This window comes from Theobroma umbraticum, unplaced genomic scaffold (genome assembly GCF_002168275.2).
Source record: "Theobroma umbraticum cultivar Fairchild unplaced genomic scaffold, ASM216827v3 scaffold_50.0, whole genome shotgun sequence".
NCBI classification, from domain to species: domain Eukaryota; kingdom Viridiplantae; phylum Streptophyta; class Magnoliopsida; order Malvales; family Malvaceae; genus Theobroma; species Theobroma umbraticum.
This window is the reverse complement of record NW_018397261.1, coordinates 982,707-1,006,846: the sequence shown is the minus strand read 5'-3', so window position 1 is coordinate 1,006,846 and position 24,140 is coordinate 982,707. Positions and strand designations below refer to the sequence as shown.

Here is a 24,140-nt window from a genome sequence, read left to right as displayed (position 1 = left end):
TATATAAAGTAATAGTGAAGGTGTTAGCAAACTGCCTCAAAAAAGTTGTTGGAGAAATTATTGGCAATTACCAATTTGCATTTGTCAAAGGAAAGCAAATTTTAGATGCACAATTTTCAATCCAACTGGTAGTGAACTGTTGACTACTGAAATGAGGAACAACTATTATCTTGGCAAACACTAAACACTTGGCATTGTATAGTGAATGTGATACCTCTGGGCTTTAGCATAGAAGGCTAGGGCCTGTGAATTATAATTCACTATCATACATGTCATCTAATGAACTAGTAGAAGGATTGCCAACAATAGCAAAACCAAAAAGAAAATGCAAAATATGTTAGCTTTGGAAATTGAATAGAAACCTTTTCCTAAGGTAAGTAAGTGGAAGTCTACTTAGAAATTGGAGCTTATCCATAATGATATTAATAGGCCAATGAAAACTCCCTTTTTGAATGGAAGTAGATACTATATTTTGTTCATAAATGATCTTACCAATTACTATTGGGTATATTTTGTGAAGGTGAAGTCAAATGCCTTAAAGCAATTCATGAAGTTTAAGGCACTTACAGAAAACTTTGCAAGCTTAAGTATAAAAATAGTAAGAAGTGATGATGGCACAAAATACACTTCAACTGAATTTAAGAGTTTTTTGATGACTTTTGGAGTTCAACTTAAGCTCACAGTAACATATAACCCTCAGTAGAATGGAAAGTTGGAAAAGAAGAATAGAATAATGGGAGAAATGTAAAGATGCTTGCTATATCAAATGAACTTATCTAAGAAATTTTGGACAGAAGCTATGAATACAGCCAACTACTTGCTTAATAGAGCATATACAAGGGTGCTGAGTTAAAAAACCCTTTATGAGATGTGGTTTGGGCATAAACCAACTATCTCACATTTAAGAACCTTTGGCTATGTATGTTATGCCAAGGTGCAAAAAATAAAGTTTGACTTTCAATCAGTTGTAGCTATGTTTATTGGTCACAGTAAAGTGACTAAAGGCTACAAGCTATATAACATCGAGTCTAATAAGGTATTCATTGAGTAAAGATATGACTTTTGATGAAAGATAAAGTTAGAATTGGAACAAAGGCATTGTAGAAAAATCAAATAAAGTGACTATAGCTGATGAGAATCTTATGAAGGTTACCGATAATGCAGTATCTGATATTGAATATGAATCTTTAGCTGTTAAAGAAACTAGAAATTTGCAAGATGTATACAATAGATGTCATGTAGCTATAATTGAGCTTATAAATTTCACTACTGTAGCGTCAAACGAGAACTGAAAAGCTGCCATGGATGCTAAAAACAAGTATGATCTTGAAAAACAATACCTGGATCCTTGTTGATAGACCTATTGACCAACCTGTGATTGGAGTCAACTAGATCTTCAAAACAAAACTGAATCCAAATGGGACAGTCCACAAGTATAAAGCCAGGTTAGTTGTAAAGGGTTATGCTCAGGTGTATAGTGTCGATTATTTTGAAACATTTACCCTAGTTGCTAGGTATGACACCATCGGACTACTTGTAACACTATCTACAAGAGAAAACTGGAAGATTTTTCACCTAGATGTTAAATCAGCCTTCTTTAATGGTGTATTGTTAGAGAATATATATATATATATATATATATATATATATATATAACAGCTTGAAGGGTATGTGAAGAAAAGCTCAGACGGTAAAGTCTGCAAACTTGTCAACGCTCTTTATGGATTAAAGCAGGTTCCCAAGGCTTGGTATAAGAGAATTTATGAGCATTTTAGAGATCAAGGCTTTATCAAAAATGTGACAGAGCACACGTTATACATAAAAAAATCAAATGACTCTGTGGTGTTAATTATGAGCCTATATGTTGATGATATACTAATAACAAGTCCTGACAAGGCCTATCTAGAAGACTTCAAGACTCAAATGTTAAGTGTGTTTGAGATGACTGATCTAAAACTAATGTCTTACTTCTTGGGAATGGAAATACTGCAATTGCCTACTCAAATTATTCTACATCAGACTAAGTATGAAGGTAACATATTAAAAAAGTTCATAATGGAATCATGCAAAGTTGTGAAAATCCCACTTTTAATTGGGTGTAAGTTGAGCAATGATGATGAGTTTATTAAGGCAGATGGAATACCTCACTAGAGTATCATATGATCTTTATTATACATGTCTACAACAAGGCCAAACCTGATGTTTGCCACTAGTCTTCTCTCCATATTTATGCAGTCACCTTCAACTGAGCATTTTACTGCTACAAAAAGACTTCTTAGGTACATGAAGGGTACAGTGAATTATGTTTTGGTGTATGTGAAGGATAAGAGCAGTGATTTACAAGGTTATTGTGATAATGATTGGACAAGGTTTATTATTGATTCTAAAAGTATAGGACATTTGGTAGTGGTATTTTCTCTTGGAACTCTAAAAAGGAAGAGGTTATGGCTCAATCTTCAATTGAAATTGAGTATATAGCAACTGCTACTTCATCAAATCGTGCCAAATGGTTAAAAAAATTACTATCTGATCTCGGATTTAAGCAAGAGATGAGCACACCAATTTATGTTGATAATCAATTAGCCATTGCTATTGCTATTGCTCGAGACCCTATATAGCATGGTAGAGCAAAACATATTAGGGTTAAATACCATGCATTGAGAGAGGTTGTGAATGAAAATGAAATCAATTTACTGCACTATCATACTGATCAACAATTCACCCAAAGCTTGAGTAAGGAAAAGTTTGAAATGCTGAGATCATTGTTAAGTGTTCACCAGATTAGGAATCATAGGGCTGTGTTGAAGAACTAATTCCCAATCTGATTGAAGGTTTGAAAGGAACCAACAAAAAGTTGAAGATTGAAGAATAGTGTTCATTAGACTATGTCGTTTCTTTCTTTATGTTTCAAGTTTAGTTTCTAAACGTTGTGTAGCCTGAAATTTTACTTATTTATTTGTGTATTGAAATAGTGGGTTCATATGCCATTTTCTTATATTCTGTTTTAAGTTGTACAACACTTCCTTGTGTTGTTTAGGTCTTATTACTTTACTCTTCTTGTACGCACACTTGTGCAGTCGTTTTGGTTCTTTTCTGCTAAAAGCTCAACTGCCATGTTTGCTAGTTTGCTTTAGTTACTATCGGCACAGCTGTGCTTAGCTGATTCCTTTCCGATTTAGTCTCCCAAGGTTCAATTACTTTGTGAGTATAAATATGAAAATGCAACCATTATTCCTTGGTTGCTTGTGATTTTCTAATATATTGCTTCTCCATTCTTTTTTCGTCCCCTGTTCTTCAAGTGTTTGATAAATTTTTAATATAGAGTTATTTTGACACATTTTAAGAGTTTTAATAGCTAAATCTTTGATATTTTAAGTTCAGATCTTAAACATTTTAGATGTTTTTTTGTCTAAATTAAATTACACGTTGAGTAATTAATTTAAATTATTTTAATTTAGTTTTACTTTATTTTGCTTTAATTTACTTTAAAGATTGTTATTGTTAATTTCTCCCTTGACTTTTGTAAGATATTTGATGAGAAAGGTACATTGGATTTAAAATAGCACAAGTATGGTGAAGACTTCATTCATATGTGTTATAGTTTTTAAAGATAACTTGAGCTATAAAAGTCTACTTGATACGATTCTTGATCCATTGGAAAGATAATAGACTACAACTTTTATTTTTACCACTTCATCCAATTCAATCAGATTGAGGTAAAAATTGTATTGAAAAATGATGGATGGATGTAGTTCTACATAAGATAGCATGTTGATTGGAAGCCGCAGCTTTGAATTTCTAAAGGTTGCAACGTTGAGGAAGTTAAAGGCTGCAGTACAGGGAAGAGCATGACTGCTGCGCTAGATGAATGGAGTGCATCATACAAACTCCCGAGGCCAAAGCACCATAGCGCTAAAGAAGTAGCGTCACAGTGCCACAAACAATAGCACGGCACCGTAGCACTAAGGAAGCATGGCTGCGATGCCACTCTACTCTCCAAAACTAAATTGCTATGTGGGAATTTGGAAATTAGGTTAATTTAAACCTATAAAAAGGACTTTTTTTAGAGCATTGAAGAGAGAAAACAGCAATAGCTTTTTTAGGGATTTTGAGCTAAGAATCAAGTAAGAAAACGAGAGCAATTGAGAAAGATTCAAGAACACAAAGCTTCAACATTAGTTCCTTTCTCTATTTTGTGTTAATCTTACTTTCTTTGACTTGAATTTCATGACTAAATTTCTTTGGATAATATTTTCTTTAGATATTATGAACTAATTTGTTTTTCTAGGATTATGGTAGATTTCAACATGTAGTTTGAATATTAATTTTACTTTTATTTATCATGAATGTGTATAGTTTTACTTATTCAAATAGATTCTTAATGCTTTTAATTGTCTGATCAACAATTAATTGATTTATAAATCTAATTGAGACTTAACACAAAAATTTTAGATTGGACTAAAAATGGAATAATGTATTTTCACGTCATTCAGATGATCTGATTCGCTATTCAGGTAGACATACGCCAATTGCCACACATAGCCAAATTAGAACAATAGCTTAATAAACTTAATTTGGTTAATTCCTATAAATAGATAGTGGATTAATTAAGTTAGGTATTTGTACAAGTATCTTAATAGAGACTTGTACATAGTTTTGGATAAATAACTAGAGAAATTGATATTTGATAAAATGTTGAATGAACTCATAATCCTAAGTCTTTAGTTTATTATTTTTCTCAAGTATATTTAATTTCCATTGGTTAATTTAGTGTTTATTGTAAATTTTGTTTGAATTAATTTTTTACAGATTTTGGTTACTTAAATAAAATTGAGTTGTTATAATATTTCAGTACTTAGTAAAAATTTAAAAACAAATTTCTGTAGAAACGATACTCTACTTATCATTATATTACTTATTTACGAGAACCTGCACTTGTGTGAAAAATAGACAACAGTGTTCATCATTTTTCTAGAATTAGTTTTCTTAAAAACTTCTTCACAATATTATGATGAAAACTCATCCTGAATAAAGATAAAAATATTCCATTCAAACTTATCAAGCACAGGAGCCTAGCCTTTATTCAAACAGTCTAACCGCAACGATGGTATGGCCTTTGCTGTTGCTTATTTGAGGCATATGAAAGGAAATTAAAGCTAGACAATGCCTAATAACATCAAGAAAACACCATATGAAACTAAGCTGGAGACTTGAGGGAATTCTCTCTAAGAAATTTAAGAAGCGCCACCAACTTGTCATGAGGTGGAGTCGACTCGTTCACTACAGTCAGCTGGTTTATAGCTGTCAGCCATGAGAATATCAATGGAGTCTTCTCTGGATCGATGATCTTTATGCCAAGAACTTCTTCTTGAGCTTTGTGGGGGCCAAATAATGATAAGATTACAATGTCAAGGAGTCCAATATTCTGGCTATCAATGCAGGGATTGCCATTTGGAAACAACTCTTTTATTCCCTCTTCTAGCACCTGCAATTTCTCTGAAACTTCCTTGACCGCTTTCCCTTGTGCTTCTCCTTCTGTTTTGGTCACTGTGAACATTGTATCAAACAGCTGCATTTAAGAAAATAAGCATTAGCCCTTACATTAGCTTGAACATTAATTTCAATAAAATCATACTTTTAGTATTATCTCCTATTAAGTATCAAATATAATTCATTCCAACAAAAACAGAGCAACTCTGTTTCAGTAGTGAGTTTAGGCGATGTCCCTATAAACGATAAAGAAGAAATGCAAAGAATATTCGCTAACCTGTTGCTGGACAAAGCTGGTCCAGAACCGAACTTTGGCTCTTTTATATGGATCCTTGGGCAGGAGACGAGGGCTGTTCTTCCAGGTTTCATCAATATATTCCAGGATGACAAGCGATTCAGCAATTGGCTTTCCGTTATGAACAAGAACAGGGATCTTCTTGTGAACAGGATTGTACTGGAGGAGCTGTGGGCTTTTGTTCTGCAAATCTTCTTCAACATACTCAAATGGTATGCCTTTAAGCTTCAGAGCCAGTTCCACTCTCTTGCTGAAAGGGCTAGCCCACATCCCATGTAGTATCACTTTGTTTTCTTCTTCCATCTCTTAATTTCTCTTTCTCTCAAAAGCTTTCCTTGTCGATCTGATAATCTCATTCATGGCTATATATAGAGAGTTTTTTGTCAACCTTTTCCACATCTAACCACCAAATGAAAGATAAAAGGGAAAACCCAAAAAGGCTTAGTCCATGCCTTTGGCCAGTCGCAGGCCAAAAGTCAAGTAACAATAAAAAAAATGCTAATTAGCGTAAAGTATTCTCGGTCCTAACCACAGCCCTTTAAAGAATTGAGATCAATGAAACGTTCATGTGATTTGCATCAGTGATGAGCACATTGACTATGTAATGGATCAAAGGATCAGTTCCTTGCTATTCAGGGGAGTTATATTTAACTATACATGTGAGACAGTCTATTTGTGCTACCAAAACTGAGACTTAAGTTACGTATCTTATCATTTGAAAACAGAGGAAAAAACACATCATTAATTTGATTTTTCAAATTTTGTAGTATTATGGAGAATTCAGAAGAAATGAAGTTTTGTGTTACCTGCTTTTCACCAACCTCCGAAAGCTATGTCTAATAATCTATTTTATGTGACAGAGTTGTACTAGGTGCTTTGTTCTTTAATATGACAATGTGACGGGCGGTTTACTCAGTCCAGACCGTCGACTTTTTTGGATGAGTGAGCAAAAGACTTGACGTGCACTGCAAGTTAAGAAAGATGGCTTCAAGTCTGTAGAGTGCTTCCACAAAGATGAACGTAAGATCCAAGTGGAGACATGGATTTGGAAAAGGAAAACAAAGTGACCCTACATGGAATATGATGCACTCCCTATGCTGGGAGGGTAGAATTGGATCTCAAGCTTAAAAGGCATACCTTTCAAGTATGTGGAAGAACATTTTAAGAACAAAAGCCCTTTGCTCCTACAGTACAGCCCTGTCCACAAGAAAGTTCCAGGTCTTGCTCACAATGGAATATCCTTTGCTGAATCGCTATGGATAATAGTGTACATCTATGAAACCTGGATGAATATCCCTCAACTCTTGCCTGAGGATCCTTACAAAAGAGCCAAAGGTCGCTTCAGGACCAACTTCATCTATCAACAGGTTAAAAGCTAATTTGTGCATTACTGATTTTTTTTTTCTTTTTTAAGCATTTCATTTAATGTAAGATGATAAATGTGAATTGTTCACACAGTTAACATAATAGCTTATATGGTGGAATATTGTTACACTAATGAAAACAAGGTGCCACTAAAACTTTGAGCATGTTATAAAAGATAGACTAACTCAGCATTCTTATGTGCAGTTATATGAGACAGCTTCAATTGGTGAAGACTAGTGCAGAGGTACAGGAAAAAGCCATCGAGAAACTGTTGAAGAAAGTACCAAGTGCTTGAAGAGGGAATGGACTTTCTTCTGATGGAACTGCTTCGACCAAAAATGAAAGCATGGGAATCCTAGAAGTTATGATTTGTTCGTTGCTTAAACCCTACAAACTTCAAGAAGATGTTCTTGCAAGAAGATTATAGACCCAGAAAGAACTCCGCTGATATGCTCCTGGTTGAGAGCCATCAACGAGCAGCCTTGGTGAAAGAATTGGCCCCTACTCATGGCAAGGCAGTAACACGTACTAAATTTGTTAGAGAGAAGGCTCTTAAGATCTTCTTCGGCTTGACTTCTTAAAGCAGTAATACAATTTTGATGTTTCCCTCCCACTATGGGGTTTGGGTTCCATTTCCTGGCTCTCTTTATTTGTCTTAAATAAATGCCAGACAAATGAATCCCCTTATATTTATCTTCCAAAGGCTGAAGACGGCTATGAATAAGATCAAATTCTTGCATTCATTTCTGTTAATGAGAAAACTAATCTTTATTTTTGCAATTACAGAGCTGCATCCTTTCCCTGTCCGACTGTGTTGCTTTCATGTCAAACAAGTAAAGAGGTTTGGATTACGGAAACTCATAGCAAAATCCTTCCAAAAGAGAAAAACCTAAACTCTATACAATTGATACAGCCCCAGCTGTAGAAGCACCCCAGACCCAAGACATCATAATCACAACACACTCAGCACATTCATAAAATCATCCTAGCACCTTAAACCCGGGACAACAGCCCCAAAAACCCAGGCAGCGTCCTTGTTCAAAGCGCTGAACCAACACAAACATTTTTTATCTTAAAAACAAAAGAGGACCCTGACAAAAAGAAAAGCATGACCTGTACAAAGCTCAACATAACGCACCCATACAAAGCCATTATTAGTGTAGATTTGAATGAGCTTCATTTAAATTGTCTTAAATGATTTTGATTTTGTTGTTAAACATATCCCCCTAATAACCTATATTATTATATTTATTTGTTTTAATTATTATTTCACATATATTATATTTTAATGAGAATTGTATTCATTTATGATGTATATAATATCATCATAAATTATTTAATGACATTATAAAAAAAATTATGATAATAATTGATGACTTATTAAGCAGGAGTTACAGTTTCTCAGTACATTATTTATCAAAATGGCTCCAAGTTTAACATGTATCAAAAGATTTTAAAGCCTACACTTGAAGTAGTGACCTTAAAACAAATGACTAGCTTGTCAAATCCATTAAGCAAATGACCTTAATGGATTTCACCTTAAAGTTTAAAAAATTACAATCAGCTATTTTAGTGTATGCAGATTAATACTGTTAATCAAATGAATAACTTGTCAAAAAAACTAACCAATAAGAACACCTTACTTGTCTCAAAATGAGGCTTCACGGTACATAGATATTCCAGACAACTGATGAATATGCCTTTACCAAAAAAATAAAAAATGGGAGATGACATTATCTTTGTTTAATGTTGATCTGATTCGCTTGAGTGACAATAAAATTGTCTGTAAGCAACCACAGATTGCAAGACGTTTATGAACATCATGAACTAACCTATGCCAGACATGCAAAAACATGGTCCTGCAGGCACCACCAGACAGGTGTAACCACACACACACACACACACACACACACACACATACATAGATTCATTCAAGTTAGATAAATAGAGTTTAACCACTTTTTCATTTGAAGATAATTTGGCTCCCAGCAGCTTAGCATGTTATTTGCAGCTTTTTCTCCTTAGTTTCAACATACTCCAAGCCCCTTTAAGACTGATGGTTGGAATCAAAAGCTATCATCAACATGGCATTATGAGGATGGAACATTGCCCATTTAATTTCACTTATGGACAGGAATAATTGACAAGTTTTACAACTTTGAGTAATTGATGTCGGTAACTAGGCAGCTCCTGCATATCCATTCCATAGCAGGATTCCCAGAAACTAGCTGAAAATAAAAATGAATACAGAAGTCAGATAGGAATTCATTCCCCTCAGACAAAAATAACTAAAGATGTGAAGCCATCACAAGATATAGTGATTAATGATGCTATGGGCTGTATTTTGTTCAGATGATACTCTTCATTTAATAACATTGATTCCTTCACACCCCCAGTCCCCAAAGTTTAATAGAGTTGAGCATATGCAAGATAGCTACTAGTAATCAAAACATCTTTCATGCCATGACAAGTTTTGGAGAAGAAAGCAGTAATTATTTTTTTTCCAATTGATTATGAGTATAAAGACAAATGCTGGTCAGTGATAGGCCAGAAGAGGATGTAACAGAGAAATCAGAGACAAAAATTACAGGAATTATGCAACGGTAACATATACAAAAATTAATGACCATGATTTTCTCCTTTGACATAGTTGTGACTTTCCATATACTGACATCATGTTCATTAGGTGAGGAAATTATTTACGCAAAATGAAAACCAAATAGAGTTTCTAAATACAGATTGGAACACTCTGGAACAGTAAACAACTAATCCACTTGTGGAGTGCTAGTGTTATAGTAGCAGGGTGGTAGTTGAGGGTATGACAACTATTTACTTGCAAAGCCATCAGACCCATTTCCTATCTCACTAATTTCAGATGAAACTGTCAATTTAACTTCTAGGAATATTGCTTTAGAAAAATCATTCCAACAACAAACAAAAAAAGTTGCAAGTTAAACATTTATCCCTTTTTGTAAATGTGATACTACTATAGAAGTCTTTCTCTCTGATGAACTATGATACCTCATCCCACATTGGATGTGAATGTGATTGTTAAGGCCTATATTCCAAGAAAGTACGGCTTTATTTTCTTGAGAATAAGTCAATTTCTCGGAAGCTGTGGAACTTCAGTTCAAATAACACTAAAGAGCTAACAAAGAATAAAGCCTCATCTGTACCAAAATATTCTTCTGGAGAAAGTCAAAAGATTTTGGTCAAGCCAACTAACCTCTTCATGCAAATCCAATATTAGGATTACCACATGGGAATAACATAGAAAGTAATCAAATATGGTCTAGCCAACTGACTTCCCCGTGTAAATGTAGCGAGTAGCTTCACCTTTGGGAGAATGAAGGAACGCAACAAATTTGTTTGAGTTAAACTACATCTCAATACAAGTCGAGTGTTAGCATTCATCAATTTTCAAATGTCTTTCCTCATGTAAACCTCAATTATTCTCCACTGCATATATCACTGATGAGGAACTACAATATATTGGGCTGCTGATTAGGCTCAAAGCTGCCTGACTTATAAGAAAACAACCACTGTCGCACAGGGTAACTGAAGCCAAAGATCAAATCAGACTCACAAATCAAGGAATAATTGAATTTCAAACAGAACTCCAACCAGGTTCCTTCCTCACCCCAGTTCCATTCATCAGGCTTCTAATCTCCAGGACTCCTTCCCACTGACCTATGTCTGCACAGATATTTGATAAGGAGACATAAGCTCCCAAATGGCATGGTTCTAACTCAATAATCTTTTTTGCTGCTAGCCTTCCAAGTTCAACATCTCCATGTACTTTACATGCAGAAAGTAGTGTTCCCCAAATGAAAGCATTAGGTTCAATAGGCATGTTGTTTATAAACTTTTCAGCCTCTCTCAATTTCCCCAACCGACCAAGAATATCAACCATACAGGCATAGTGGTGGTAACCAGGCTGAATTCCATATTCTTTAGCCATTGAGTTAAGGTAGCAGTAGCCTTCTTCGATCAGCCCATTATGACTACAGGCAGATAATATCCCAACAAAAGTTACTGAGTCAGGGTTGATTTCTTCTTTCCTCATGAGTTCATATGCTCTTAAGGCCTCTACACCTTTTCCATGCTGAGCATAGCTTGAGATCATAGCTGTCCAACCTATCAAATCTGGTTTATCAATCTCATCAAATGCTTTTTCAGAATCTCTAATGCTCCCACCTTTAGAATACATTGTAACAAGTGAACTTCCAACAGAAACTTCTGTATCTAAACACAATTTTATAACAAGAGCATGCAGTTGAGTCCCAACGCTTGATTTGTTTGAAAGTGCACTAGCCCCAAGAATGGATGAAAGTGTGTACGAGTTTACTGCCAAATTAGACTTCATCATTGCACAAAAAAGCAACATTGCCTCTTTAATTAAACCAGTTTGTGCATACCCACTAATCAAAGAAGAGTATGATACAAGATCTTTTTGGACAAGCTTGTCAAATACCCTTCTTGCTAATCCTAGTGTGCTACATTTAGAGTATAAAGTTATAAGTGCACCACAAATAAGTATTTCATTCCCAAACCCTGCACGAATTGCATAACCATGAATTTCCTTGCCTTTATGCAAACAATAAAGAGAAGAACAAGCATAAAGAGTTGCAGTTAGAGTCATTTGATCAGGTCTGGTTTCTTCAGATAACATGTCTCTAAAGAGTTGAACAGCTTGTTCTGCATAGCCATGTTCTGTAAACCCAGCAATCATTGAAGCACATGAAACATTGTCATGGACAGGAATATTCTGAAATACTTTTAAAGAGTCCTCTAAACTACCACATTTTGAGTACATTGTAAAAAGAGAACTCTCAACAGAAAGATAAAAGATCAACCCAGTTTTAAGAGTGTAACAGTGCATCTGCCTCCCTAGGTTTATGCATTCTATCACACTAAAGACACTAGAAGTACAAAACCTATCTGGCCTCAGACCCTCTTTTAACATTGTCCGCAACAATTCAATTACCCGTTGAAAACTTTGCTTTTGAGCAAAAGAAGAAATCAACACAGCCCATGTATTTGGACTCCTTATGCTTTCCATCTCCTTAAAGACGATTTCAGCCAAACCAATTACACCTATTTTTGAGTACATGTTTACCAAAGCAGCTTGTATCACTGAATCCTTATAAAATCCACTCTTAATAATCCATGAATGGATTTGTTTTGCCTCATCAATCAAGTCTGGTTTAGCACAAGCAGAAATTACACTGGTAGCAGTATAGTTGTTTATTTCCACTTTCATATATCTCATTTCTTTAAAAAATTCAAGGGCATTGAGCAAATCATCCTTCTGCACAAATCCAGAAATGATAGCAGTCCAGGAAACCACATCTCGTGTAGGCATCCATGAAAACATATTCACAGCTTCTTCCATGTCTCCACACTTGACATACAAGTCAGTCAAGGCAGTTCCCACAAAGACATCTACCACACCACATTTAACGATCCACCCCTGAACCTCTTTTCCAATCTCAAGCTCTTTGAGTGCAGCACAAGCAGACAAAACACTTGAGAAGGTAAAACTGTTTGGCATCAAAAACTGTTTTCTCATTCGAACAAAAAGATCCAAAGCAACCCAATTTTCTTCACTCTTAACAGCTCCAGATATAATAGCATTCCAACAAGCCACATTCTCACAACATGAAACATCATAAAACACCGTCAAAGCATCCTCAAAGACACAACATTTTGCAAACAAATCAATCATTCCAGTACGTACATATCCATTTGAAAAGAACCCATTTTTCATTGTAACTGAGTAAAGCTGCTTGCCAAAACTAGTACTTCTCATAGCAACACAAGCTGAAAGCACACTCCTATAAGTAATCTCATCAGGTTCAAAACCCGAAAACCGCATTTTAAGAAACCACACCCAAGAACTCTCAAACAGATAGTTGTAATTATAACCAGAAATCATAGTATTCCATGAAATCATGTTTGGTGTAGACATTTTATCAAACAACTTGATTGCTTCCTCCATAGAACCACATCTACAGTACCCATCCAGCAAAGAATTTGCAACAAATATATTGGATTGAAGAATTGATGTTTTTAGCAAATGGGTATGTAAAAGTTTGGTACTTTTGATAGTATATTGTCTCAATCTTTTGTAATCAATGAAAAAGTTAGAAGTATGAAAAAAGGTGGGATTTTCGTCATCATTTTCTACTCTGTAAATGGATGGGTTTTCAATGGCAGCTAGACTTGATATCAATTTATAAGAAGAATAAGAGAGTTGGGTAGGGATTTTTATGTTGAAAACAGAACGCATTTCAGAGGGTGAATTAGCGGATGATCCTTTTCTTCTTCTGAGACTAGGCCTTTTAACCCAGCGGACGCGTCAAACTTTACGCTTTATTTAGTATAAATCAAGAGAAAGCAACGATTTGCTCAAAAATGTCAAGATGGCCGAGTTGGTCTAAGGCGCCAGTTTCAGGTACTGGTCCGAAAGGGCATGGGTTCGAATCCCATTCTTGACAAAATTTAAATTTGTTTTAAAATGTAAAATGTTAATATTTACAGCTTTTTATCCAAGCTTCATTTGCAAACAAGACATAAAAAATCTACAATCTTCAGTGCCTATCCTTAAAATCCATTTGATTGACTTTACAACATACAAAGTCAGGTCAATTTTAAAAAAATAGAAATTTATATGGTCTTTATCACTCCCTCTATAGTATTAAGTATATGTTTTCCTAACTCTCATTTCCTCTCTTCCATTACTAAATACAAGGATTGATATTGAAAACAAAGTAAGTCTCGAACAAATAATCCATAACATTAAACATAAATTAAAATATTCTAATTGATTTTTTACCTTTAAACACTAACAATACGATCTAGTCAATGTTAGATTTTTCTGATTCTACGCCATTACGCTACAATAAGTTGCCATGAAGATCCACGCTACAAAAGTACAATGTTAAATTATGCAGTGATACTACAATCAGTAATCAATTTCATGACATTCTAATGCAAAAGATCCATCAAAATAATAACTATAGAACATACAACTCATATCATTACTTAGTGTAAATTATGATTTTATATTAAGCTACTAGCCTTAGAAGAATCGTACTTTCATATTTCACAAAAGAAAATTTACAAGGTAAGGTGATGAAACTGAAAACATACAACATCGTTTTTTATCAAAACTACTGTATTCAACCATGTAGAGACTGACAATAGCCATGACCAAGCTCTGAGCTTTGAATGAGAGGTACTAAAAAATACATGGACATGTCGAATTATCGGGCAGGTTCTGAAGCATTGTTGTACTTATTTTTTCGCAAGTAAAATGCTCACAAGAATCTGGATATCTTGACTTCAAAGGACTCTTTTTATGAATCTTGCCATTGTAAGCAGCTGACATGAGGCACACTCACTCAGTTGACATCAATGGCAATCAACTGTCCTGCCTTTTTATTCTTCACTCCTATAGGTATAAACAAAACATTGTGCCAATTCATTATCATAAAGGATGCACTTTTAAATTTTTCTTTGATCCACATCGTCTCTTAATTATTGTAATGCACTTTACAGACATTCTTGCGACCAAAACACAAAGAAACCAAAAAAAAAAAAAAGGCTCTATTCTCCACAGTTTAGTATATCTTCATCTCTAAGCTTTGAAGGACTTATTTGGACTTGAAATCTCGGGAGCCCTGGTTCTGAATCGTGGACTCTCAGCTTCTTCAAGTCCAATTCACTAGGAAACTAATCATCAGAGAAGATCATGTACAAAGAGTAAACACTGGAAAGAACTGGTGTTTCCACCTTTAATTTCATTGACATATAATCAAGTGTCTTGTTTGCGGCATCAAATATCCACTATTGACCCAAAAACAAGACATTGAACAATTTGTAACAATATAATACAAGTCTTGAATAACATTGAAGTGAATCTATGACAAGAAAGATGATGTGATTTCAATAGAGTAAACTCGTGCAAATGAAGAGCCAAATATAGCAGCTTGCCAGCATGATCCAAATACTTGGCAAATGTAAGGACTTAAACCAGCATTTACAACAACACAGCAATGTACTGCAAGCCTACAGCTAATTCATCGATGAGGCTTACCTATATCATTAACTTTTAAATTTAAACTAACATAAGGTAATCTAGTGAGGTTTTGGGAGGAAAATGCTAATTGCATGCAGTCACCTTAATGATCATCACAAACACTGACAGGCTATGTAAGCCACTTGCTTATGTTAGAAGTATGATGAGCTAAACATTTTTGGTGTCCGACAACAAATGCACCAGCACCACCATATCATGGATGTTTAGAAAGTTCGAACTAGAATCGAAGTGCAATGATAACATGCAGAATGGCTACTCTTGATATCTTAAGAAAAGTAGTTGTCAATAACTAGTTTTATCCTTTTTGCTTAACCCGAACAGCCAAGAAAACATTTATCACATTGACTGAGAAAGATGTGCACACTTGAAGTAAGAATCGATGGGATTGAAGCAAGAATCGATGGGATTGAAGCAGAGAACTACATGCTCCTATGACTTCTTTTCGGTTGCCACAACCTTTTCCACTTTCTAATCACAAAACCGATTTATCAACACAATATAAATTCCTCTTTGAATCATGAGATTACCTACTTTGAAGCTTCTTTAATAGCTTCTTATCTCTAACTCCATCATAAAGAAGCTCATAAGAATAATAAGTTATGTGGCCCTTTTTCAACAAATCTTCTACAACAATCTTAGGAGCAGCAACAATCTTTTTATCTGACTCAAAAATTGTGTTCACAACCTCAGGAACTATACCCTTTCCTACCATCAGGTGGATGAGACCAACTGCATTATGAACTCTATTCTCTACACAAAGACAATTTATAACCTGTCCAAATGTTGTTAAAGATGGAATGAACCCTTTTTCAACCTTTTCCAGAAGGAAATCGTAACCAGAATCAATTTTTCCTGTTTTGCAGAAGCCATCAATCATGACACGATAAGTGTAACTGTCAGGGGCAATCCCACTTTTACCCATTTCATGGAAAAGCTTTTCTGCCATACTAATCTTTAGCTTCTCAGAAAAAGCATTAATCATAATATTGTATGTCGCTGTTGTAAAAGAAACCTTGTATCTTTGTCCCATTCTTCTAAACAGCTTATATGCAGCATCCAAGTCTCCATTACTGCAAAAGCCATGGATCAGTGTACCAAAACTAACAATGTCTGGAGCCAGACCCTTTTTTTCAATTTCCTCAAGTAAGCTCAATGCTTCGTTACATTTCCGAGCTTTACAGAGGCTCTCTATAAGTATATTATATGTGATTACATTGGGAATGCACCCCTTCTCCGTCATAGCTTTGAATGTTTCTATTACATCTTCTGACTTAGAAGTTTTGCAGAGACCATTCAACACACAGTTATATGTGATCACATCAGGAGTGACACCATAGTTCCACATTTGATTTAGAATCTCAATTGCATTTTCCATTTTCAACTGCTTGCAATAACCATCAATCAAAGTATTGAATGTAAAAATGTCAGGATGGTAGCCTTTGGCAATCGCATCATTCAGCAAATTATTAGCATCAAAGACACAGCCAATCTTGCATAGTCCATTTATAACTATATTGTAAGTCCATATGTTGGGACTACAACCATTTTCTGACATCTCATTCATCAGCTGCAAAGCCTGCAAAATGAGTCCCTGCAAAGACAACCCTTTGATGAGAATGTTATACATAATAATATTAGGCTTTAATCCCTTTCCCAAAGCCTCATTAAATACATCCACAGCTCGGTCCGTCCTACCATTCTGGCATAACCCGTTAATCAAGGAACAATAGGTGAACTCATCAGGAACAAAACCCTTAAAAATTGCATCATTGAGAATCTTATCTGCATATTGTATCATCCCCAATTTGCAACATCCATCAACTACAGCATTGTACGTAAAACCATCTGGCTCCAAACCTTCATTCACCATTTTATGCAAAAATCTTTCAGCTTCTGCAACCTTGCCATTCTTGCACAAGCCACATATCAAGGTATTGTATGTAACAACATCTGGTATTAGACCTTCCCTAGTCACACTACCCAATAGACTAACAGCCTCAGCGAGTGCACCTTTTCTGCAAAGCCCTTGGATAAAGATATTAAGTGTAAATAAATTTGGAGATACTCCCCTCTTCATAACCTTGTTCAGCAGCTTTTCACTTTCTTGAACATCCCCCTTCTTGCAAAGAATATGTATAAGTTTATTAAATGCTGCGATATTTGGAGAAATTCCCAGCCTAAGCATCTCATCAAACAACTCATATGCCTCCACATGATGGTTCTCTTCAAAAAACCCTCCTACTATTGTACAATAAGCAACTGCATTTATCTCACATCCCTGTAAAGGCATGCTTCTAAGAAGCCTCAAAGCAGCATGAGGCCTCCTTGTCTTACAAAATGACTTTATCCTAATTGTGAAAGTGTACACATCAGGAACAATCCCTTTATCTCTCATTCTCATATACACCTTGTGGGCTTCATTAAAATACCCATATTCAATCAAAATATTCATTATGGCATTATAAGATAGAACCGTTGGCTCGCAATTATAAAAATCCATCCTCTCAAACACATCAATAGCTTCTTGAACTTTCTGTTTCCGTCCATAATTTCTCATGCACCTGATATAAATTCCTTCAAGCAGACTGCTATCTACATTCATTCTCATCTCTACGAGCACATTCTCCATAGCCTCAAATTCCCCATGACACCCAAGCTTCTCAATCATGCACTTATAGGTTAACAAAGTGTGCTTGAACCCAACTTCTTTCTTTACCGCATTGAAAATTTCAAGCGCTTTGAGCGGATCTTTTTGGTATTTTACAACTGCAGCTACATGTTTAGGAAGTAAAGCAGGACTCATTCCAAAACCAAAAATCTAACACCATGTAAACACATTACACCAATTGACATTGGAAGGTCTTCTGCTCTTCTTCTCACTTTGAGCTTCGAATTGTCCTAATTCCAAAAAAAGAAACACAAAAAAGTATGATCATTTGTCTGCAATTTGAAAAGCCAATAATTGAAATGCAAACTCCTCTCAAAAGTGAAAAGCTCTAAACTTCAATATTTGGCAAATAAAAAAAACAGAAAAAACAACTTCATTACGGCTAACTCTAAGATAATATTTGAAACAAGTAAAATGAATTCACAAATTCTAATCTTTTCTTCCCTTTTCTCGGCAACCAAATAAAAGCGCCAACGCCATAACCATTTCATAATTGCGAAGACTATCAAAATGACGGTACAAATATTAGAAAATGAATACCTGAAAATTCCCAGAAAACGTTACTGCATTGCAACGCGATCCCAACAAAAGTACCCAGAGATTGATCTCCAATTTGAAGTTTTTTGGTGTTTTCTCTAGGGTTTTGGAATAGGGAGACATGCTAGCGAAGAGAAAGCAGCTACAGGTTCATATTTCTACCCAGTAAACGACTCAGATTTTGCCATGTCAGCTTTCAACATCGCATTTTCTCAATCTAACGGCTGATCAAAATTATATAATTTCCTTTTTCTTCCTTTAGAACACCCAATCAAAATTTATTGTCCGTTGTTTCCTATTGCATTTTTATCTCAACTTTCACAAATTCTCGCATGTTTATGTTTTGTTGAAGATACTTTTTCTTTTTAAATTTTAATCAAAATTATATAAAATTGATTAATTTTTTAAATAAACACTCCACTCATTTAAACCACGTTAATATTAAAAAAATTAAAAAAACTTTAATAAAATTATATAATAGTAAATTTTAATATTTATAAAAAATAAAATTATTTTTTGAATATTATCATGTCATCAAATTAATAGAAATATTAATAATTGATTAATAATTAAATTTATGTGTTAAGTGAAAAATATTTTTTTGAAATGAAATGTTTTTTTAGAAAATTAATAGGTTGTTATGTAATTTCAATTAAAACGTAAAAAATAAAAATATTTTATTTTTTTATTATTAAATTAATTTATTTTTAATTTTAATTTTTTTTAATTTTTTTTCCCTCATAATTTTTCTACTCTCCAACCTTGAGAGACGAGGTTTACCCATCATTTAAACCACCAGCAAATGATAGCACCATACTAATCACCATCGGTAGCCTTTCCTTTTCAAGCATGAAAGTTCAATTTTACGACATGAAAAGTTAAAAAAAATTTTGCATTTATCTAAAAGTAAAAAGAACAAAGAAGGAAAATAAAGAGATCAAGCCCAAGAAAAGACAATAAAATTGTTGTAATTAGCTTTTGTAAATGTGAATTATATATTTACAATAACCAAAAAAATAAAAAAAATTGTGGATTAAATAGACGATGGACATGTACCCAAAAAATTAGATGCATATAAAAAGCAAAATCGAATTACACTATGAAAATTAGAGCAAAGAGTAAGACAATCAACGGAATCGACGATTTTGGCTCCAAATTGTTTGATTATTCAATGTTGATTGTAACACTAGTTGTGGTAGCTAATATCTTCAATTGATTAGTTCGATTGTCAAAGGGGACTTTTCTCATCTAAACCGATTGAAAAATAGTCAAAATACTTGAAAAGTCCCTATGCTAGGGCATTTTATTTAATTTAATCTTTTTACATAAAATTGCAACAATTAAGTTCCTCAATTTTGAAAATTATTTTACTTTAGTCCCTCCTCTTAACAGTAACCAATTTTACTATTAAAAGAGATACGTTGATGCAGATGTCATGTTGATGTCACACATTTTGTTGATTTGGTGCCAAACATGATGATGTGTAGAGCTGTCAATATATACTGGCCAAGTCTAGCCCGGCCCCAGCCCTTGTGGGTTAAAAAAATATGGGTTGGGTCGGGCCAGCCCATTTTTTATATGAGCCATCAAAACCTCAACCCAGTCCATCCCTTGTTAACCCATGAGTTAGGTTGGCCAGCCCATTTTTATTTTTTTTCAAAAAAAATTAATTTTTATAATTTTACTTGATAAATTTTTTATTAATAAAATTATTCTATGATTTAATTCATAAATTGAATAATAAAAATATGTTACAAATAAACAAATTACATCAAATATAAAAAAATAAATAAATTACATAATAAAGTTTAAATCTTTAACACAAACTACTATCTCATAAATATAAGTATATAATCAAATAATAAAAATTTAAAGACTCATTTATATCTTCCTCAATCTTCATTCTCAAGTAAAACATTTAAATCTTCTTTAGACAGTAATGATGTCTCAAGGTTTGAATTATTATCAATTTATCATCTAATATTCATTACCATAAAAGAAAAAGAGATAATAAGTTTTAATCTAAATTAAAATTTTTAATTTGACAAGTAAAGATTAAAGACATTGAAATATATAAAATAAACAATACTATTAATAACTAAATTATTAATTTTACATAATTAAATATATATAAATTTATTAAATTAATTAAAATTATTTTTTTGGCCCATAGGGCTGGCCTTGCCCCAGCACACACCAACCCACTAATTTGATGGCTGGCCCATTTAGGCCCGGTTTCAATATGAGCAAAAATTTTTCAACCCAATCAACCCCATATTTAATAGAAAATGGGCCGACATGATGGCTCAGACCCATTTTGACAAGTCTAATGATGTGGCATGTCACGTTGCACTGACATGATGACATCAGAATGTCACTTGGTACTAATAAGATGATGTGACAGTGCTGATGTGGCATAGACATGTCAACGTGCTAGTGCCACGTGGCAAATCAAAAAAATTTTGAAAAAAATTTTATGTGCCACGTTATAAAGATTAAATTGAATAAAAATATATAATACAAAGGCTAAATTGAACAAAATTGAGATGTTGAGAGACTAAATTGTAAAAAATATTTTAAAAATATAAATATTTAAGTAGATAATAGATATACTTATTAATAAGGTAAATATTTAAGTTAAAAGATTTATGGTGTTAAAAAATATATAAATATTTTTTTACTTGATTATTTGATTTTAGAATATATACATTAATTTATCTTTTTTGTAAAAATTAAGTTTGAATTCTCCTTTTGTTCAAAAAATTTCACATCAAAAATCAAATTTAGATGAATAACTTGCATTATGTTGGAATAAAATATATAAAAAACTAAATAAATTCTTTTTTTCTTCTATTTATAATAGTGAAAATTTTGAAATTTATTTGACTTAATTTTTAACTTAAACTGAACTCAAATTAACAAAATAGGTTAATTTAGTTTTTTCTTTTAAAAATGAATAAGAGAGATATGGAGTTAGTAATGATTATAAAAATAATTTTTTATTCTGATTTGCTTAATTTGAGCATGATAAACTTCATATTACACCTATAGAATCTGAGCTACTTTACCTCTTCAATTATTTATTTATTTTTTATTTTTTTAGTTTGTTTAATATTTCAAGTTATATTTTTTCATTGAAATTTTCTAAATTAAAAAATAAATTTATAGCTGATAGAGTTAAATATAATTGTAACTATTTGTACCATTTTATTTTGTATTTACAAATTTTTCGTAGATATAAATTAAGAATTTAAATTTAAATTTAGCATAATTTGATTGTGGGATTTAAACTTAAATAAAATAGTTATATAAAAAAACCCTAAGTAAATATAAATAAAAGGTAAATTAAGTATGGGTTGAATAATTCCAAAACAATGGGTATTTGTAAATTATGAAAGTTATAACTAAATCAACTTATTTTGCTAATTTAAGTTCAGTTTAAATGAAAAATTAAATCAAATAAATTTTAAATTTTTACACTATTATACATAGAAGAAAAGAAGAATTTATTTATTTTTTTACATTATTTTATTCCAATATAACGCCAATTATTTATTTAAATTTGGGTTTCGGTATGAATTTTTTTTTGAAATTTTTTGAATAGAAGGAGAATTCAAACTTAATTTTTATAAAATAAATTAATATACATATTTTAGAATCAAATAATTAGGTAAGAACATATTTATATATTTTTTAACACCATAAATCTTTTTTTTTTGGCTCAATCAGAGAAAATATTCAATTAATTATCCCATAAGGGAGAACCTAGAAGAATCCACAAAGAATAAAAAGACAAAGAAGGATCAAGACATTTGGTCCGTAAGTAAGAACATAAACACCTTAACATCATGTACAAATGCAAACTGACAGTACAAACCTTGACTATCAGACATAAAGACACAAATTTAAGCATAGCCACTCCAAACAATCAGTTCAGATAACCCATGATGTTAAAAATCAAGACAATAATCCTGAGCACAAAACACAGTTCAGCCTAGAACCTCTATGACATTTAGTGAGGGAGCAGAAAAAAAAATAGAAAGTCCAAACCAGCTTCATGTGAGGAGAAGGATAGGCCATAAAAGCAAGAAAAAGAGTACTACAGCAGGCAGAGAACATAGACTCTTTATCAACTTATATTTCGCAAGAGAATCAGCAAAAGAGTTTCCTTTCTAAGAGTGTGTTGGAAAGAGTTGCTTGAGCAGCAAAATAAGAGATCATATCATTAAAAGCACCTTTATCCCAAGGTCTTTTGCAAGGATGGAGATCCAAGAAGGGCAATTTTGATGGAATTTTGAGAAGCTTGTTTGGTTGCAAAAGGGATAAGAGAAAAGGTGGAGAGCATGCTTGATTCCATGATCGGCAAAATTAGAATCCTGAACTCTAGAGGGCCAAAGAACACTCAACGAGAAATCCCTCTGAGTTTCGAAGAGCTCCTCCACATCTTGCCGCCCAAGTTTTCCTCTGGTAATCGTCACATTAAATTTCAAAGTCCCTCTAGCAAGGGCACCATAATGTCTAGCGATGGGGAAAGGGTGCGATGAACCCCTACTTCCCATGGTTCAATCCACCATCCATTTCATCCATCGATTCTTTCCGTCACATGCTCATAACCAGAAAATAATCTCATACAAATGAGAAGAAAATTCCTTGCATTCTAAACTTTCTGTTAAAACATATTCATCCTAGCTGACCAAAGGACCATATAATTACCCACAAACAACATCCACCACGTTTCAAGTGGAGTTCCAATGATAGCATTGAGACTAGCTTTGAATGTGTGAGGTTAAGGAGCAAAGGGCAGCCCATGAAAAGTCCACCATTGAGAATATGGCACTAAACAATCCAACTAAAAAACAGCTTAATAGAATGTGAGAACAAGATTCCACCTTGACACTGCACCAAGCAACTACACTGTTCCTTTTCAAAGTGAACTCCTCTTTTACTAAGGAAAGTTTTCCTTTTCTCAGCATCCTTAATGGTATTGAAGTCACCGTGATATACCAACATCCCAGGAATTGACTTTTAAGAGTGATAAGTTCATACCATAAGGCCTTTTTGTCCTTCCCATCCCAATGAGCAAAACATTGACATAATACATTGGAGATTGAGTGAATTCCAAGTGCCATGTAAGAGGATGAATCTATCACTAGTAATCTCGTTGAATTTGGTGAACATTGATTTTTCCCAAATGGTCAAAGTCCCCCAAATCTACCATTAGCTGCATTAAAAACCTAATCATAATTAAGAGAAGGCCATAAATGCCCCACGATTTAGCCAAAATTACTAGTAAGCTTTGTTTCTTGGATGAGGATCATCTCTGAGTTAGAGGATCGGATAATTCGCCTCCCCTTACTAGTTTTCAAGGAGCTACCTAAGCCTCTAACATTCCATATCAAGATGCACGTAGATGGACATCAAGTGAAAGGCTACTTAGAAATATCAAAGATCAAATAAAAGAAGACCAAAGATTGCTTGCAATGAACTCAAACCATAACATAACCCATATTAAAGAAATTCACTAGACAAAACAAGAGAGTTCTGTAGAAAATTGTCCCACAAAAGAAAATAAGGAGACTACTAGCAACGAAATCATGCATGATCAGCCAAAAAGACCCATAAATAAAAAGAATTAGCGTCATGATAAGTTAGCAAAAATGTCTATAAAGAAAGAGAATCTG

The 24,140-nt window shown here is 33.6% G+C and overlaps 3 protein-coding genes and 2 non-coding genes across 5 annotated transcripts; 2 read left to right on the top strand and 3 right to left on the bottom strand.

The window, feature by feature from the left end:
* Positions 1-5,004: 5,004 nt before the first annotated feature.
* Positions 5,005-6,379, bottom strand: LOC110418680 (glutathione S-transferase U9-like). Its single transcript, XM_021431470.2, has 2 exons — positions 5,768-6,379; positions 5,005-5,569 (listed from the first exon to the last, which is right to left on the bottom strand). Exons 1-2 carry the CDS (start codon positions 6,086-6,088, stop codon positions 5,198-5,200), a joined length of 693 nt encoding a protein of 230 aa, XP_021287145.1. The 5' UTR covers positions 6,089-6,379; the 3' UTR covers positions 5,005-5,197.
* Positions 6,380-8,818: 2,439 nt separating this feature from the next.
* On the bottom strand, positions 8,819-13,443 carry OTP87 (pentatricopeptide (PPR) repeat-containing protein). Its single transcript, XM_021431555.1, has 2 exons — positions 10,377-13,443; positions 8,819-9,378 (listed from the first exon to the last, which is right to left on the bottom strand). Exon 1 carries the CDS (start codon positions 13,440-13,442, stop codon positions 10,758-10,760), a length of 2,685 nt encoding a protein of 894 aa, XP_021287230.1. The 5' UTR covers position 13,443; the 3' UTR covers positions 8,819-9,378; positions 10,377-10,757.
* Positions 13,444-13,569: 126 nt separating this feature from the next.
* TRNAL-CAG (transfer RNA leucine (anticodon CAG)) lies at positions 13,570-13,650 on the top strand. The gene has a single exon. It is a non-coding gene; the product is annotated as a tRNA-Leu (tRNA).
* Positions 13,651-14,208: 558 nt separating this feature from the next.
* On the bottom strand, positions 14,209-18,688 carry LOC110418541 (Pentatricopeptide repeat (PPR) superfamily protein). The gene is made up of 2 exons (XM_021431294.1): positions 18,463-18,688; positions 14,209-18,152 (listed from the first exon to the last, which is right to left on the bottom strand). Exon 2 carries the CDS (start codon positions 18,055-18,057, stop codon positions 15,778-15,780), a length of 2,280 nt encoding a protein of 759 aa, XP_021286969.1. The 5' UTR covers positions 18,058-18,152; positions 18,463-18,688; the 3' UTR covers positions 14,209-15,777.
* Positions 18,689-21,429: 2,741 nt separating this feature from the next.
* On the top strand, positions 21,430-21,522 carry LOC149527075 (small nucleolar RNA snoR8a). Its single transcript, XR_016351363.1, has one exon. It is a non-coding gene; the product is annotated as a small nucleolar RNA snoR8a (small nucleolar RNA).
* The last annotated feature ends 2,618 nt before the right edge of the window (positions 21,523-24,140 follow it).

Coding starts and splice junctions, on each gene's coding strand:
- LOC110418680 (XM_021431470.2), bottom strand. CDS start 6,088: ATGGAAGAAGAAAACAAAGTGATACTACATGGGATGTGGGCTAGCCCT. Junction 5,570..5,767: donor CCAGCTTTGTCCAGCAACAG/GTTAGCGAATAT, acceptor TCTTAAATGCAG/CTGTTTGATACAATGTTCAC.
- OTP87 (XM_021431555.1), bottom strand. CDS start 13,442: ATGCGTTCTGTTTTCAACATAAAAATCCCTACCCAACTCTCTTATTCT.
- LOC110418541 (XM_021431294.1), bottom strand. CDS start 18,057: ATGAGTCCTGCTTTACTTCCTAAACATGTAGCTGCAGTTGTAAAATAC.